This window comes from Vicia villosa, linkage group LG2 (assembly GCF_029867415.1).
Source record: "Vicia villosa cultivar HV-30 ecotype Madison, WI linkage group LG2, Vvil1.0, whole genome shotgun sequence".
Lineage (NCBI taxonomy): Eukaryota > Viridiplantae > Streptophyta > Magnoliopsida > Fabales > Fabaceae > Vicia > Vicia villosa.
In genome coordinates, this window is record NC_081181.1 from 144963213 (window position 1) to 144982368 (window position 19156).

At 35.0% G+C, this 19156-nt stretch overlaps 1 protein-coding gene across 1 annotated transcript in view; it reads right to left on the reverse strand.

Moving 5' to 3' along the window:
• Positions 1–2681: 2681 nt before the first annotated feature.
• Positions 2682–19156, reverse strand: part of LOC131652327 (uncharacterized) — a 71402-nt gene continuing 54927 nt past the window's right edge. Inside the window, exons 52-63 of the mRNA XM_058922165.1 lie at positions 17775–18287; positions 16709–16886; positions 16453–16589; positions 15852–15978; positions 14285–14506; positions 13857–14216; positions 12482–12640; positions 12117–12401; positions 11827–12042; positions 11658–11710; positions 5224–5332; positions 2682–3551 (exon numbers count right to left, since the gene is read on the reverse strand). Of these exons, the coding sequence (XP_058778148.1) occupies positions 3210–3551; positions 5224–5332; positions 11658–11710; positions 11827–12042; positions 12117–12401; positions 12482–12640; positions 13857–14216; positions 14285–14506; positions 15852–15978; positions 16453–16589; positions 16709–16886; positions 17775–18287 (2701 nt within the window). The 3' untranslated portion in view covers positions 2682–3209. The remainder of the gene's footprint in view (positions 3552–5223; positions 5333–11657; positions 11711–11826; positions 12043–12116; positions 12402–12481; positions 12641–13856; positions 14217–14284; positions 14507–15851; positions 15979–16452; positions 16590–16708; positions 16887–17774; positions 18288–19156) is intronic.

Sequence of the window (19156 nt, forward strand, 5' to 3'; positions counted from 1 at the left end):
CTGCAACCCTAAGGTTGAAATATTTATAGAGACCTACAAGTCAAGTTTTAAGGTTTCTTGGGAATTACAACTGCTCAATGGATTGTGGAATTCTTATTTCCTAGAAAGACGTGAGTTATTCCCTTGACCTCTTTTCGACATGATCTCTCACCAAGACAAATCATTTCCCACGTTTCCTTATGTTGGGCGAGTGAAGAGTGTTACGGATAATGTCGTCCCACCAGTGGGCGATAGGATTATGTCGCCCCTTGTTGACGACATGGTCTCCTCGCCACTTGTGGGCCCTTCGCAAATATATCACTACAACTTTCATCCTAAATCCATATTAATCCTTCTTTGAAATTGCAACAAAAGGAACAAAAAGTACAAGACAATAAAAATGAAAGTTTTTCTACCTATAAATAATAAGTGAGGATCCAAGTGAGAAATGCCTTCTCTCTATCCTCATGTCATGAGAATATTATTGGCTCTCAAACACAAAGAAAGGAATTGATATTGCCATCGATTCTTGATCTCCAACAACAGATATTGCTAAGGCTTTTCTTAACAAATTGGGAATCACCTCATTCTTTGTTGCTCGAGTATGTGTTGTTCTTGTTCCATTCCATTCAGAGAAGACACAATTATTATTATTGCTATTTTTGACCTAATTTTTGAAGCTTAAAACTTAATCTTGTGTTAACCTAATTAGAATTTTGTTTCACTATATGCTTTTTTATGATGAGAATAGGAACATCCAAGCGCTAATAGTTCCTACACATAAACAAAAACATATAATGATATGTTGTTGCTGTATAATTTGACTGTGACTTCAAAAGCAGGTTTGTTTTTTTTTTGGATTTCCATCAAGAGAATATATTTGGGAAAGAAGATTAAGAACAATGATTAAAATTGAGAAAATATTTTAGTGACTGATTTTTTCGTTGCTAAATCAGTCACAAAATTGGTCTAAGCTACGTGGCATTCAACATCAGTGCCACATACACATAGAAATTGACTTTGACTAACATAATGAACGGAAAAGACTAACGTAATCCTATTTACAGAGTTAAGAGATCAAAATGGTCTTTTTAAAAGTTAAGGGATCAAATTGGACCCTAGGTCAAAGATAAATGACAAAAAATGGTATAACCTTAACTTTTCTATTTGGGACTCCTTTGGGGGGATTTCCTTCATGCATCCATCTTTTTCAACCTTTCTTAAATCTCATCTCCCTCCTTTGTAACAAGTATTGTGTAATTACATGTTAATGTTTTTTTTAAAGGAGTCAGGTAATACAACTTGTTTTTAACTTCTTGTATAACTTCCTCTGTGACATCTTATTTGCAAACAAATTTCTTTATCCTTAGGGGGTGTTTCATAGCTTCAAAATATTAAAATATACCTCTTCATCTTGCACGCTAACCTTCATTTGTCCATTGTCGATATTGATCATCATTCATACTTATCTTCATGAAAAATCTTCCTAAAATGAGAAGGACTTTGTCATCTTCTTCAATATCCATTACATCAAAATCTATTGGGAACAAGAATTTGTCTACTTTTTTCAATACATCTTCTACAATATCGGAGGAATGCTTTACAAAATCACTTTTGTCTTCTTAAACTCGAGATCACTAATTTTTCTAATAATTGATAGGGAAATTAGATTGATGCTAACACCTAGGTTAAGTAGTGCTCTATCTACAATGACATTGCCTATAGTCGAGCAATGTAACTCTTTCTAAGTCATTTTCCTTTTAGGCAATGTTCGTTGAATAATTGCACTGCAACTAATTTCTTATTGAATTGCGCCCTAATTAGTATATCTTCTTTTCTTGGTCAAGACCTCTTTCATGAATTTTGAATAAATAGTCATTTGTTCTAAGACGTGTGAAAATAAAATGTTTATTTATAATCGTTTGAAAATATATAGAAACCTTGCTTACGGTCTTACCTTATTTTTTTTGTTTAGATTACATGGATAACCTTATTTTTTTTTGTTAGATTACATGGATAAGACAAGTTCTAAACTATTTTTTTCGGCACCCTCAATGGTGATTCTCTTCATTCCTTAATTCCAATTCTTTTCTTTTGTTTTTTCATTTTAGTTTTATATTGCTGTCTCCTTTTAATTCTCCTTCTCTTTTGCTCTTCACTATCTTCACTAATAATACCCTTACCACTTCTGATTGTAATAACTTTACTTTGTTCCCTATTTTGTTCTAATACGTGTTTGATCAGATGTCCAATTTGGATGGCAAGGTTTTTAATGAAATTGTTGTTTTGATATTATCATGACCTCTAGTAGTAGTAGTTTACATAATTAACCTCTTCATGAGTTCGAGGGCAAAATCCAACTGAACAACGCATAATTTATAAAATATGGGACAATTGGTGCATCTCCTTTCATTATTGTGACAATTGAATAGTCTAATAATATTTGTAATGCTAAATAAATAAAAATGATTAAATCTTTTTTTATAGCAAGTATAAATTTAATTTAATTTTATTTAAAGTCTTAAACTTGAAAGAAGGAAAAAAGTAAATTTTATATTATTTAAAAACATTTTGAGATACAGCACATACATACAATAATAAATTTAATTTATAAAATTAATTCTTAGACATGTCACATTATCAAAAACTAACTCAAAAATAACTCAAATCTCTTTTTTAGTATAAAGATAGAGTGATGCAAATTTCACCAAATCACTTCAGTTCCATTTTCTATTTTCATAGGAAATTGTATCATCTCGTTTTATTTTCTTGTATCAACCAAGAAAAGAAGACTGTACAAAACCTGTTATTATACACTCAAAAACACTGCCACCTCTGCCACAAAATATAATGTTCAAATCATGTACAACAAATCAGCAAAATCTTTAAAGTGGGTGGACCCAGATTTGTAACAGGTGGCTTATCAAAAAGAAAAGCCAAAAGCATCTTTGCATGGTAGTCCACAAATCATGTAGCAGTTGCCACTTGGTGCTTTTTGGATACAGCAAGCATACAACATCTATCACTGAATCAGATAGAATATATGTACACTGCATTATACACATTCAAGTTCAATCTCCGTGGCAAGCTGGAAACAAGTAATATTCACAAGAAAAACAAAGCCTCCACATTGTATTACTGTCTTCTTTTTTGTTTGTATGCATTAGTATTGTCTTCTTTAGAAAGTTACGTGCACAGATACAGAAGCTCCAGGAAGATTAAGACAAATATCAGACTATGGGGATTTCAACTGAGAGAGGGTCATCACAGACTCTCTTGGGCTTCCAGTCAGACTCTTCCTTGGTTTGTCGTAGAGCCACAAAATGTAGAGCATCACTCTGTACTTGATAGATATGACTGGCCCATGGATATGAGTCAGGTGCAGACCAAACTTTTTGATCTTCAAATTGTGTTTCCTCAACCAGGGACTCAGAAATACAGTGAACAAGATCAGGTTCTGGTTCCAAATAGCCAGCAACAGCAACACATCCAGGAGACACAAATCCATCTGGTGCCCGTGGGTGCCAAATTGACACCGGACTGACATAATCTTCTAAGCAATTTCTCCACACCTACAGAGAGTGTCAAACCGTTCAGGGTGATATGACATAAAATCTACAATCTACTCAATCATGATTAGCATTGTTTACCAGCAGAAACATTTGGAACAGCACAACAGAAAAACAGCCGTATTATTATCATTATTATTATTATCATTATTATTATTATTATTATCATTATTATTATTATTATTATTATTATTTTACAAAGCCCGAACTCGGATACGGACATGGGACACGACACGGACACGGACACGAAGACACCGCTAATGTAAAAAATATAGGACCCGAATACGGCTATATATATTAATAAAATAATGCAATTTATGAGCACAATTTAGAGTCTAAAATGAGAACCAAAATTTATGTATATTTAAACTTAGTATTTTCGATAAAAAAAAAGACTTAAATTGAGTACTTTCAATTAAGAAAGAAAAGGAATGAGTATCGAAAGAGAAAGAGTGGAATACCAGCAGTGGTGACAGTGGAATATCGGTGAGCGGTGAAAATGAAAATAAACAAAGAAGATATAAACAAACAAAGAAGATGAAAAATAAGGAATATGAGTTGTTTTTGTAGTGGGAAAATGAAATATGAAAAATAAAAACCGTTTTTTATTTTTAAATTTTTTGAGAATTTGAATGGTTGCAGTGTCCGTTATTTGAAATAGTGTGTCGTATCCGTATCCGTTGTATTTTAATTTTTTTTTTCTGTTGGACACTTCAAAAACGTGTCTGATACGCGTGTCGTACGCATGTCGGTGTCCGATACGTGACTGGTGCGGGGACACGCCTTCTGATTGGGGTGTCGGAGCTTCATAGATACCCTCAATTTAGGATTTCATTGTATAGAAGTCCTAATAATATTAATAAAACATAGTCTCAATATATATATATATATATATATATATATATATATATATATATATATATATATGATGTATTGTAAGCATAATTTATTCAATAAAATATATTTTACCCTAATTATTGAGACTATATATATATATATATATATATATATATATATATATATATATATATATATATATATATATATATATATATATATATATATATATATATATATATATATATATATATATATATATATATGGAGCATATCAAGTGAGAGCATTTTATAATGAGAGATGAGAGGAATAAATATCAACCATTAGATTCATCAAGAAAGAGAATGTAAATATATATATATATATATATATATATATATATATATATATATATATATATATATATATGATGTATTGTAAGCATAATTTATTCAATAAAATATATTTTACCCTAATTATTGAGACTATGTAAGTCACACTAGATTATTCAGTGAAATCAATGTGGATCTATCAATTAAGAAGTAGGTTCCATCAAAAAGGGAGTGAAACTTGTATGATTTAGTCGGACAGATGATACTGTGTTAATGTTCTACTAGTGGCTTCCATGTCTCTCCCCTTAATATGCAAAAACCAACCAGAAGCTTTTGCCTCTGAAACTGAAGAGTCATATCGGGGTTATGAAAGTTTGCTCTATAGTTACTTTGATTATTCTTTATTTGTTGTTGGAAAAAGGTAAGGTATATTCCTTTTCTGAAAGGACTAATTAAACTTGATTTTCTGTCCTATGAACGTCGTGACAAAAGTAAATTGTATTCTTAACATCAAGTATAGCCTTACCAGGTCGTATCCCACGGGGAGAGCAAAAAATCCATCAATCTTGCGGTAGATAGCAGCAACATTTGGAGGATGGATGCCAACATGAGCAATATCCCCAATATAAGTATACCTGAAAAGGTAATTGTTTTTACATTACAAACATGTAAATTATAACTAGTACAAAGGCATGTCCTCAATGTAGTTTTGAAGAAAGTATTTTCTTTACTCTTATCAAATAGAGTCATACAATGAAAGAATATAAAGGCAGAATTTGTTAGGCTAAAAAACAACCAATTTATTACAAGTAAAGAAAATATAATGAATGGAGACAAATATTTATGAAGAAGATAAAACTCACATTAAATCTAAATTGAATCATTTAGATCTAATCCTAATTCAATCTATTCACTTAAACATATGTGCTATGGTTATTTGAGTTAGAAATACAACTCAAAGTTCAACATTTGGAAGAGTGTGACATTGAAGACCTCGTCCCCAAGCAGGATGTTTTGTATCATCAAATCACATCCAAAGTCAACTTAGATTTGTAACTTAGATTTGTGAATAGGAATTAGTTTAAATGTAATTATTTAGTGTAATTACCGATATAGCCTTGTAACCTTTATATATACGAGAAATAATAATGAGAAAGGTATGAAGCCAAGAATTATTGACATGGTATCAGTAGGTTTTTGATCAAACCTGTGAGTCTTAGGTTAATCTTGGCTTTATTCAGCGACACCCCACTGAATCGCTCTTGAAATCATCTCGGTAGATCTCGTTTCTCGGTAATTGAAATCATCTCGGTTCTCGGTAATCTTTTCCAAGATTGCGATTCTAATCTCTGGTGCTTACAATCGTGTTTCTGGTAGTGCTCCTAAGTTACAATTTTGTAATTCCTCCTTGTTTGCAAATCGTGTTTGCTTTGATCGTGTTCTCGTATCGGTGTCGACAAGTATTCTGAATTAGGGTTTTGATCTGGTGTCGGCAAGTATTCTGAATTAGGGTTTTGATTTGGTGTCGGCGAGTATCCTAAATTGGGGTGTTGATTTGGTGTCGGCAAGTATTTTCTTCAGTGTTCCGTTGGTGTTTCTTGTTTCACGTTAACAAAATTGTTACGTTAACAAAATTGTTCTTAAGTCATCTCTGATGTTATGGCTTCCGAAAAAGAGAGAGATCATATTTGTGTTCGTTTTACCGGAAAGAATTATCTTGTTTGGGAATTTCAGTTTCGGATGTATGTCAAAGGGAAAGGATTACGGAGTCACTTGGACGATGTCTCTTTGGCACCGTTAGAGACAACTGACTTAGATGCATGGGAAATAGAAGATGCTCAGATTATCACTTGGATTCTCGGTACTATTGATCCTCACATGATTAATAATTTGCGATCTTTTTCAACTGCTCAAGAAATGTGGAACTACTTGAAGCGTATCTATAACCTAGACAATGCGGCCAAACATTTTCAGTTGGAGCTAGACATTGCCAATTACAAACAAGGCAATCAGTCTGTTCAAAAATATTATTCTGGGTTTTTGAATTTGTGGACAGAACACTCTGCGATTATACATGTTGAGGTACCCAAGAGTTCTCTCGCGGATGTCCAAGAGGTCTACAATACTAGTAGGCGAGATCTATTTCTCATGAAGCTTCGTGCAGAATTTGAGGTTGTCAGAGGTGCCTTGCTGAATAGGAATCCTATTCCTTCTTTAGATACATGTGTCGGTGAACTTCTTAGAGAGGAACAACGTCTTGCTACTCAAGGATCCATGTCTCATGATGTTGTCATTTTTGAGTCTGCTATGTTTGCATATGCTCCTCAGAGTAGAGGTAAAGGTCGTGATATTCGACATGTCCAATGTTTCTCTTGCAAACAATTTGGACATTTTGCTCAGAGTTGCAGTAAGAAGTTTTGTAATTATTGCAAGCAGCGGGGCCATATTATCTCTGATTGTCCCACTCGTCCTCCACGATCAGCACAACGTTCGGTGCAAGCATTTCCTGCTAGTACAAGCTCTGCAGTTGGTCCTTCCATCACCAATCCATCTAATGGTGGTGCTCTCCAACCTGAAATAATTCAACAGATGGTACTTTCCGCTCTTTCAACCTTGGGAATTCAGGGTAAGTCTTCAAATGTTTCCTGCCCGTGGTTTCTTGATTCTGGTGCATCCAATCACATGACAGCCTCTTTTGAATACTTGCACAATTTACATTCTTACCATGGTAATCAGAAAATTCAAATTGCGGATGGTAATGCTCTCTCTATCACTAATGTTGGTGATCTCAACTCTGATTTTCGGGATGTGTTTGTATCACCTGGACTTGCTTCCAATTTATTATCTGTTGGTCAATTGGTTGATAATAATTGTAATGTAAATTTTTCTCGTGATGGTTGTCTTGTGCAGGAACAGGTGTCGGGGAAGGTGGTTGCGAAGGGGCCTAAAGTGGGAAGACTGTTTCCACTTCAGTTTACTTCCAGTCATTTATCTCTTGTTTGTAATAATGTCTTGAATTCTTATGAGGATTGACATAGAAAATTGGGTCATCCCAACTCTGCTGTTTTATCTCATTTATTTAAAAATGGTTTGTTGGGAAATAAAAATGTTGTTTCTAATGCCTCTCTTTCATGTTCTGTTTGCAAATTGGCTAAAAGTAAAACACTTCCTTTTCCGTCTCGTGCTTATCAGGCTTCCTCTTGTTTTGAAATGATTCATAGTGATGTATGGGGTATGTCTCCTGTAGTTTCTCATGCTCGCTATAAATATTGTCACATTTATTGATGATTATAGTCGTTTTACTTGGATATATTTTCTTCGGTCTAAATCTGAAGTGTTTTCTATGTTTAAGAAATTTCTGACATATGTTGAAACTCAATTTCATGGAAGTGTTAAAATCTTTCGCTCTAATTCTGGTGGTGAGTACATGTCTCGTGAGATTCAAGAATTTCTTCAACAAAAAGGCATTTTGTCTCAACGATCTTGTCCCAATACCCCCCAACAAAATGGGATGGCAGAACGCAAGAATCGTCATTTGCTTGATGTGACACGCACTTTACTTCTTCAAGCTTCTGTACCACCCCGATTTTGGGTGGAGGCTCTTTCCACAGCGGTCTTCTTGATCAATCGTCTTCCTTCTACGGTTATTGATCTCGATTCTCCTTTTTTTCGTCTTTTTAAAATTCAGCCTAATTATAATGATTTACATACTTTTGGATGTGTTTGTTTTGTTCACTTACCTCCATTTGAAAGGCATAAGCTTGGAGCGCAGTCTGTTCAATGTGCGTTTATGGGGTATAGTCACTCTCATAAGGGATTTGTGTGTTATAATGTCACTAACCATCGTTTTCGCATTTCTAGGAATGTGACATTTTTTGATAATCAGTTTATGTTTCCATGTGTTTCTCCTGTCATGAATGATATTGTTACTCTTCCTAAGTTTTCTATTATGCCTCAATCTATAGAACGTTATAAACCAGGTCATGTATATGTCAGAAAACACAAACAGCAGGTTCCCACACCCCTTCCCGACGCTGAACCGCCACCTGATCCTGTAACGGTTGAACCACGACGTTCTGGTCGAATATCTCGAGCACCAGATAGATATTCACCAGACAGGTATGATTCCTCACATACTTCTCTGACTGCCACACTCTCTAGCATATCTATTCCTACTTGCTATTCACAGGCTATTAAAGATGTACGTTGGATAAAAGCAATGAATGAGGAACTTCAAGCTCTTCAAGAGAATTTCACATGGGATATTGTCTCTTGTCCTCCTGATGTCAAATCTATTGGCTGCAAATGGGTGTATTCTGTGAAATTGAATTCTGATGGGTCCCTCAACCGTTTCAAGGCTCGCCTGGTTGCCTTAGGAAACAAGCAGGAATATGGAATTGATTATGATGATACCATGTTAAGAAATGTGGTTGGGCCTAACTCATCCCTACAAAACCGGCTTGTAGGTTGAGGATTGCCCCCACTTTATAAGGACATGTTCAGGCCATATATTGTCCGATGTGGGACTCTTAACAGCTGCTTCTAACGGGTGGGCTCTTCATCAATTAGATGTGAAAAATGCTTTTCTTCATGGTGACCTGGCAGAAGATATTTATATGACTCCTCCTCAAGGTTTATTTCCGTCATCTAAGGGTGTGTGCAAGCTCAAACGCTCCTTATACGGTTTGAAACAAGCGCCTAGAGCATGGTATGAAAAATTTCGCTCCACTCTACTTGTGTTTTCCTTTACTCAGAGTCAGTATGATTCTTCTCTATTTATTCATAGAACGTCTACTGGAATTGTCCTACTTCTTCTGTATGTTGATGATATGATTATTACTGGTTCTGATCATGCTTCCATTCAAAGCCTTAAACAGCAGTTACAAGCAGCGTTTCATATGAAAGATCTTGGTAATTTACATTATTTTCTTGGTCTTGAGGTTCATTCTACATCCAAGGGCATATTCCTCCATCAACACAAGTATGCCACAGATTTAATTTCTATGGCTGGTCTGCAATCGGCTACTCCAGTGGATACTCCTCTTGAGGTTAATGTTAAATATCATCGTGATGATGGTGATCTGTTGCCTGATCCTTTATTGTATCGTCAACTCGTGGGTAGCCTTAATTACTTGACTATTACTCGCCCTGACATATCATTTTCTGTTCAACAAGTAAGTCAATTCATGCATTCTCCTCGCCACCTTCACTTGGCAGCAGTTCGTCGTATAATTCATTACTTGAAGGGAAGCTCTCATCGTGGTTTATTCTTTCCTATTGGAGTTCCTCCTAAATTGAGTGCTTATAGTGATGCCGATTGGGCAGGGTGCCCTGATACTCGACGATCTGTCACTAGTTGGTGCATGTTTCTTAGCTCTTCATTGATCTCATGGAAAAGTAAGAAACAAGCGAGAGTCTCTAAATCTTCTGCTGAATCTGAGTATCGTGCCATGTCTGCTGCTTGTTCTGAAATAATTTGGCTTCGTGGTCTTTTGGCTGAACTTGGATTTCCTCAAATAGAGCCAACTTCACTTTATGCTGACAATACAAGTGCCATCCAAATTGTTGCGAATCCTGTTTTTCATGAACGCACCAAACATATTGAAGTTGATTGTCACTCAATCCGTGACGCTTATGATGACAGAATAATATCACTTCCTCATGTCAGTACTCAGTTGCAGATTGCAGATATTCTTACCAAGGCTGTTACGCGTCCACGTCATCAGTTTCTTGTTAGCAAATTGATGCTCATTGACAAGCAGCATCAATTTGAGGGGGGATGTGAATAGGAATTAGTTTAAATGTAATTATTTAGTATAATTACCGATATAGCCTTGTAACCTTTATATATACGAGAAATAATAATGAGAAAGGTATGAAGCCAAGAATTATTGACAAGATTAGCACATGGTTTTTAATTGTAAATTAAGGCTTCTTTTTCTTTTCTTTATTAAATACACCAAGAGAACTGCAACCTTCACACTTCGTAGCAATTATCATGTTTGACAAGTTTTAGAAAAAAATAAACTGATGAAATTTGTTATCTACCTGAATTGCTTGCTTATGTCCAGGACATTAATAATTTATATAATGTGTTTTATAAACAATTTAATTTTCTTAAGCTTCTAACTTGTTTGACATGGTTTCCACCCTCACATGGTGTAAATAACATTGAATCACACAATGTCAATATCTCTTCAAATACTTAATGTTTTTGGCAATCTTTTAGGATTGGTTACCATATTCCTTTATAAGGTTACCATATTCCTTTATAATTGTTAAGAAATGTGGTTGGGCCTAACTCAATCCTACAAAACCGGCTTGTAGGGTGAGGATTGCCCCCACTTATAAGAACATGTTCAAGTCATATATTGTCCAATGTGGAACTCTTAACAATAATCAATGGTTTATTCACTTCTGTAATTAAGAGGGCAGTACAACTATTAGTACGAACGAATATTTTGTCTCTTGCGTTACAACATATCATATTATACATAAGATTGTATAGTCCAAACAAAGTATTTATTCTCTCTTTTCCCTTTCCTTACATTCAATGGTTTGTTTCCTTCTTTGATCAAGTTAAGAGTCTAGTAAAAGTATTAATAAGAATTAATGTCATCTTTTGCATCACAACATATCATACTATACATAAGACATATTTTCGGTAAGCACAAAATATCCTAGATATGTTGTCGGGCCCCTCACACATGTCCAGTCTTGCAAACTGCACATCCCAAATGCTCAATCCTGGATGTGTTTGAGATCCCACATTGGCTAGTGATACGGCTAAGTATGTGGTTATAAGTGCAGGAAAACTCCCACTTCATGATCTAGCTTTTCTACTTCCCAGAGTTAGGCTTCAATTCAGATTCTAAGACTATCCAGAAGTACTCTCTCTCTCTCTCCAAGTATTTTTAACAAATTGAAATGTTTAAGTAAAGAGAAAAAAATAATAATTACCCATCGGGACACACAGGCCTCCAAATGCTACAAATTCCACCATCTTGAGAGGTCTGAAAAATAAAATTAATTGTTATATTTGGAAAATCAACCCAGTTTTAGAATCTCATGCCCCAGTGCATACTTAAGTAATTTCAGCAGGAATGTGTAAGGGAAAATGGTAGAGCACCTGTTTTTTGCATAATGAACATCGGCCTTTGTATTCTTGTTCACTGCTCCATATCTTGGAAAAAGTAATACCATGTCTGACGAATCGTCTGTCATCAGATGCAGTGCTAGATGATGATATTTCTCTTGAACTAATAATGGCCTTATTTAAGGTGCGTGGTTCTCTACTATCCACTTCAGTCCAGGAAAAGTATACATGTCTTTGACTTGAAGGAACCTGGAAGTGAGTATTTTATTAAGATTCAGTTCAACTAACAAACTGAAATGAATCACAATATAAATATCACTTACTTTCAGAATCAAGCTTCTCTTGTCAGACTGATATGCCTTCCACGTTTTACGCACTACTGAACATATCTTTACAGCTTGGGGTTCTCTTCCCTCAAATTCTTCCACACTACTGCATTTTATCACTCTAACAAAATTCTCAGATCTCCGGAAATGTTTCAGATGGAGGATCAAATGAGAGGGTTGGGAACTGCCTGCTTTTGCTAACTCTAATGCCATCAACTCATCCCAAGGTACATCCCACATAATTTTGCAAGGCTTTTTATCCATCTTGTCAGGAGCAAGACACTAAGCAGGAAAGCCAGTTGAGTCACTTTCAAGATGAGAAACATAATACTAAACCTCCGTGATTAAGTTTGTTGACTAACCTGCAGCAACATGACTCGTTTGTTGGTTACTAGAACAATTCTCTGATGAGGTACAGTAAAATGTTCTTCATAATAATCAGACAAGGCGAATTTTGAAGGTTCCTTGAAAATCTCAGTACAGCCAAATTGCCGACTTGCCTCTCCTAGGTAAAGCACCATCTGGAACCATGCATACAAAAAAGGGGACAAGAAAATATAAATAAGGCGTTGCATAAGATACCATACAGTTAATCAGCAAACTGAAACAATTTTAAAACACACAAAAACACAAGCATTTAGAAACCTTGGTGAATCTTTTCTGGTGACTAGTGAGTGAATTTTTCCATGTGACACAAATATAATTTCATCATAAAAAAAAGCCTCATACTTATTCTTGGCTATACAAATGATTACTCGCCACAAGTAGGGATGCGAATAGGCCAGACCAACCTTTAGGGCCTATAACCTAACCTATTTAGGCCCGACCTAGCCTGGTCTATTTAATAAAAAAAGTTAGAATTAAGTTTTTTTAAAAATTTATTTAATTAAATATGTCAGACTTAGATTACTAAAAAATCTAAGCCTTATAGGACGGCCTATACATGCATATATATTAGAAAATAGACTACATAGTATATAAAAGGTCATGTGGTCTATTTAAAAAAAAGGTAAAACGTACTATATGAAAGCATTAATGTGAAATAGGCAATTAAATAAACCTTCAGGCCAAATTAGGCTTTTAAAAAGACCAGATGAGACAAAAAAATGCCTATAATAGGCCATAGGCCAGGCTCAGGACTTAAAAGTTTACACTAGGCCAGGCTCAGGACTTCTAAGGCCTAATCTGACCTGACCTATTTCCACCCTTAGCCACAAGTCAAAGCCCCCTATCTAACATGAAATGGTTCTAACTGGAGGCAGGAGTTTACATTGATAGTATGTGTCCCAACCATGTCTTGTTAGGGAAATTTTTTTTATTGATGCTTCAAGAGAACAATATAGTTCTATCACAGCCCAAAACTGCTTCTCCTACGTATATACTAAAATGGCCTGAAAATAGTAGTCTTCACTGATCAACAACAACCACCAACAAGCTTATTTTATAACATAGGTTGGATTATAAGTAAGAACGATTCTCATAGCTCCCGAATTGGAGACGAGTTTCAGAGTCTGCACATCCCTATGCCCGAAGGCCCTAACACTATCGAACTAAAAAATAATCTCCCCAATCTCTTAGGTATGAGGTTGGTGATCTCTTTCAAAACATGTCTCGGAACACATCAGTCTTAGTAATGAGGTATACTTAGTTTTTCATGAAATGAACTCATAGCATAGCTGTTAAAACAATAAACTCAAATGGTTCACAAACTCACAGAGATGCAATTGATTAAAATACCTGTCCAATAGCTTCTCTCTCATAATACTCTCTGAGTATCCCATCAGCATGTATAGCCCGAGGATTTCTAATTCTTTGGAAGGTAGTCCTGCTGTTGAAAACCTCAAGGCACTTGGAACAGCTTGCACCAATTCCATCAACAGTCAATGAGAAAAAATCCAGTGCCCCACTTACTGGCTGCACAATGAAACCTAAAAATGCACGGCCAAGCCCATGAGCCAACCCTAAGAGACCATTCTGTCGGGCACTTTCGACAGGCTTTCTCACCACACCAGAAACCCCAAATGCAAATCCTTGAGCAAGAGCTTCTGTTCCTTGCATGATCCCATCCCCAACCCCAGTAATTCTCCTTGATCTAACCTGTTGCAATGCTAAAGTCATCTTGATGTACATGGATTTATATAATCAATTATGATAAAATATTTTACCTGCTTTGCACGTAGTTGTAGAAATTGTCCATCAGTGGAGAGCTCAGCAAATCCTCTGCTAAGAGAAGCCAGGGTTGAACTAGTCATACCTAGCACGTCAACTGAAAATATTAAATGTAAAGGGTTGTGAATCAAATCTCTCCAAACACGGTTTCCAATGGCCGGAACGATAGAACTTTTCCGCATGAATCTGTCTCTGTGCATTACCCTCCTCAAATGTACCTAAAATAATAGGTCGTAATGTTAGTGTAATTAATTTACAATGTTAGTGTAATTAATTTATAATGTTAGTTGCAATGTTAGTCACATCATTTTACAATGTCATGTTGCAAAACAATGTCAAGATGAATTATGGGATTTTTGGATAACAAGAAAACTGTTGAAAATAGCATATATTTGTAATAATTGTATTCGGGCCATTAATCAAACCGTTAAGTTTATAAAAGTTTATTTAACGAAATAGTTAATTTGGAATTGTATAAAAGTGTTTCTAATGTATTTTAAAAAATGATAAATTTGTACAACTTCACAGTAATACTAGTTTTCTATTTTTTCATGACTATTTCTTTATAAGGAAACTATATCAACAATAATATATATATATATATATATATATATATATATATATATATATATATATATATATATATCTGTAGAGGTTTGGTGAAGATATTAGCTAAATGGTTATTAGAGCTCACTAATGAGGTTTTAATTATGCCGAAAATGATCTTATATCTAATGAATGGCAATCAACTTCTATGTGTTTAACCCTCCCGTGAAAAACAAGATTTAAAGAAAGATACAATACCGACGGATTAAAAAAATGATAGACTTCGGTAGCTCTTAGATTTGCTATTGGGCCATCCTTAAATGTCAATGTTTTATATGACTCGTTTTTTGGCATAAGCGGGTGTGTTCGTGCTTCGTATGACATATTTTAGTCCGTTTGTAATCTCAACACACACCATTGTATGGAGGATCTGAAATCTGTCTCATGCCATCTTAGAATTTGGAGGATGCTGACTCAAACTAAAAGCTACCATTTAAAAATGCCACATTAGATGAGATAAAGACTAAACATAAGTTTATAAGTGACGGCAATCCTCACCTTACAAGCTGGTTTTGTAAGGTTAAGTTAAGTCCAACTTAAAATCTAAGATGATATCAGAGCCTATCCAATATTACTCGAGCCACCTACTATCAGGTCACTTGGGTTACACTTCAAATGTCTAGTCCCGGACATGAGGAGTGTCGGTTAAAAGTTCTATATTGGATAAGATAAGGCCTGAACATAAGTTTATAAGTGGGGGAAATCCTCACCTTACAAGCCGGGTTTGAAAGGTTGAGTTAGGCCTAACCTAAGCTCAAAGACTAACCATGGGTGAAGATTTCCCAAGACTAAAAGTAATAATTTGGCCATATTTCTCATAAATGTGAGATTGTAACAATATGCAATGATTTTTTCTTGATAAATCAGAATAAAGCAAGTAATATGTAAAAAAAAAAAAAGAGGTAATTTATCCAGATATAGACCTATTGCCAATATTACACAGACGGCATAGCTCACCTGGATCTTGAAGGCATTTCCAACAGCAGAAAGTATAGGACTCCATATGCCCAGGACCCCGTGAGGTCTTTGTCCTGGAGCAGTTTCCAGTGACAACTTCAACCTCACTTCCGATACATCTATTAGGCTGCAAAATCACAGGGAGAAAATATTATAGGAAGAGTATTGCTGACAATTCTGGAATTGTTCTTTAGACAAATACACCTAACAGACAGAAAAAGTGCTTAGAACTAAATGGATATGACTGAAAAGTAGATACATGTAAAAGTTCCAGGAAATAAATTTATTAAAAGTACAAGTGTTACATATTGGACAAATGTAGAACAACTGCTAAGAGAGATATTGTACAGCCTTTTATAGTACCTAATACAAATAGAAAGATTACATGTTGTAGGACAAATGTGGTGCATGCTTTAAAGTGTCAATATATTTATAGGGAGACATGCACATATGATATCATTGACAAGCGCAAAGGAAAGTTGATGCTCATGGAGAAAAAAAATCTAGGCAAAAATACAGCCAATTATATAATATACTAATTTTTGAAGATAAACAACAACCATATCTTGTATTATTTAGGTTTTTGAAAAAAGAATATTACTCAAAACGTATTTCTGGATCAACTTCTGTAACTGTTGAACTTTTAGGCAAGCGGTTCAACTGTAAATTGTTGTAGAACTCCACAATAGCCCAGATAATAGGTTCATGAATATCAAGTCTCCAGCACTTTTCTGTTACCTAGAGTGTCCACCAATTTCAAAGGATTATAAAACAATATTATCTAAATATTTGAAACTTATATTACCAAAGCAACAATATATCAGATCAAATCTCAGCATCAAACTCAATAGAAATACCCGTATATAAACATATGGGTAAACTTGAACTCCATCTTTATTCTCATTCTGCATTGTAATAGTCATCTTGAATACTGGGTGTTGCACATCAGAGATCTGATCTGGTGCCAAGAGAACAGGCATTAAGGTAAGAGGCAGCTGGTTGTCCAGTTGCAAATAACCAAATATAAGTTTGAACCTGTCAAAATGATGTCTAAAATCAATTTTATGAAGTATACATGAGTGAACTTACAAAAGATGAGATAGCAGCAAGCAAAAGTAGTTGCTGCACATGTGATCTCAACAATCTTATATATTGCAGAGGTCAATCTACTTATATTGAATCTGAATTTTTCTCATATACAGAGTGTGGTGGACAATAAACAATACAGACAAAGGAATATAAAATTTACCATAATATATATATATATATATATATATATACATAAAAGAATGTAAATACTATTAGAGTAGAGGGTAGAGGGGAGGGGGAGGGAGAGAGAGATGAGTGAGTCAGTGAGAGAGAGAGAGAGAGATGAGTGAGAGAGAGAGATATGAGTGAGTGAGTGAGAGAGAGAGATGAGAGAGAGAGATGAGTGTGAGAGAGAGAGAGAGAGAGAGAGAGAGATGAGAGAGAGAGAGAGAGAGATGAGTGAGAGAGAGAGAGAGAGAGAGAGAGAGAGAGAGAGAGAGAGAGAGAGAGATGAGTGAGAGAGAGAGAGAGAGATGAGTGAGAGAGAGATGAGTGAGAGAGATGATAGAGAGAGAGAGAGATGATAGAGAGAGATGATATAGAGAGAGATGATAGAGAGAGAGAGATGATAGAGAGAGAGATGACAGAGAGAGAGAGAGATGATAGAGAGAGATGAGGGGAGAGTTAAGATAAAACATTTTTTTTAATTTTTAATTTTATTAAAAATTTAATAAAAACAAATGCCATATGTACCGGGTGTCTATTGAGTGTGTCTATACGGGTGTGAATATATAACCATTCTCAAAGAATCAAACAACTGCCATAAAAATACTAAATAAATTAAACATATTTAAAATGTAAAGATAAATGATGAACACGATAAGGGGCTGTTACCTGCTTGTCCTTCCACCATCATAGCCAGTTGAATACGCCAAGGAGACCCTTTCTAAGTATAAATAGGAGAGCTCCTTTGGTCTGTGGTCCACCAAAGAAATTCCAACTACTCCTAACTCAATTATAAGCTCAAATGGTGTAACACTGTTTTGTATCTCAGCATGAGCAGAAGAAACTCCCCATTTTTCAGTTGGTGTTGGGTCTCTAATCTCTTCAAATGAGCTTGAACCGAGCATCTTATCATCTCTGAATTTTGCAACTATTATGTCTCCCACATCGAAAACATGTAATTGCATTCCAAATTCAGCCGAGCACAATCCAGTCCTTTCCAAATCAAGTTTCCAAATTGCACTGCTATCTTCCTCACTAAGTTTAGCATCTAAAAACTTATCCCCGTATGGATCTTCCCAAGAAAAGTTAGTAGATGAGAGAGGTTTCAACGGAATCCAGGAATCTTCACCAAATCCAGACTGCCGAATGCTAAGTGCCTTGTCTGTTGTTCTGTTTTCGATTCTGTTACAAGCAAAGTTAGCTTCTTTCCCAAAGAAACAACTCATGCAAGGATTTCAGTCAGATTTGGACACAAATATGACAAGACATTGATAGAGAAAACTACTACATTAGTGATTTTCTTTTGGGGGGAGGGATGACAATTGTAGGGTTTTATATATATCTTTGCATTCTTTCATATCTTTATACAATTATTGCTAAAAGTAAAATACATAGATTGGCGCAGTAATGCTACAAATTGATGATTTTGAAAAAGAGGAGATTTTTTAGTGTAAAGAAAATGGGTGTACGAATTCTATTTTATTTGTCTCATATATTGTTAGTTATGCCATGCTTGTCATTTTTAAGACCTTACTTGCATGAAAGGAATTGTGAAGAGTTCCACTTTAGTGAAATCTGGTGAACATGTACTTATAAGCAGAGATAGTTATCACCTAACAAGCAGGTTTTGTAAGGGTTAAATTAAACCCAACCAAAATACCCAAATTTTAAGATAATATCAGAGCCTATCCAAGATTCATTAGGACATTTGTTATCAGATTAGGGCTATCGGGCCACTCGGATCACACACGAGATGTCACTTCTTCAGTATGAGTGTGTTTAGAGTCTCACTTTGAAAGAGATATGACCTGAATATGTGTTTACAATTAAAGGTAGTTCTTACCTTACAAACCAATTTTATTAGGGTTGAGTTAAGCCTGATCTAAAATTTAAAAGGAATGATAAATTAAAATTATATTCACCAGATGTGGAATGTTTGTTGTTTAATATGATTAATGGAAAAACATTAGGAGATATGACCTCATAGGACTGATGTGACACATTTGATTTGTAAAATTTTTATAAATTTGTATTTCTATATATTTGAAATT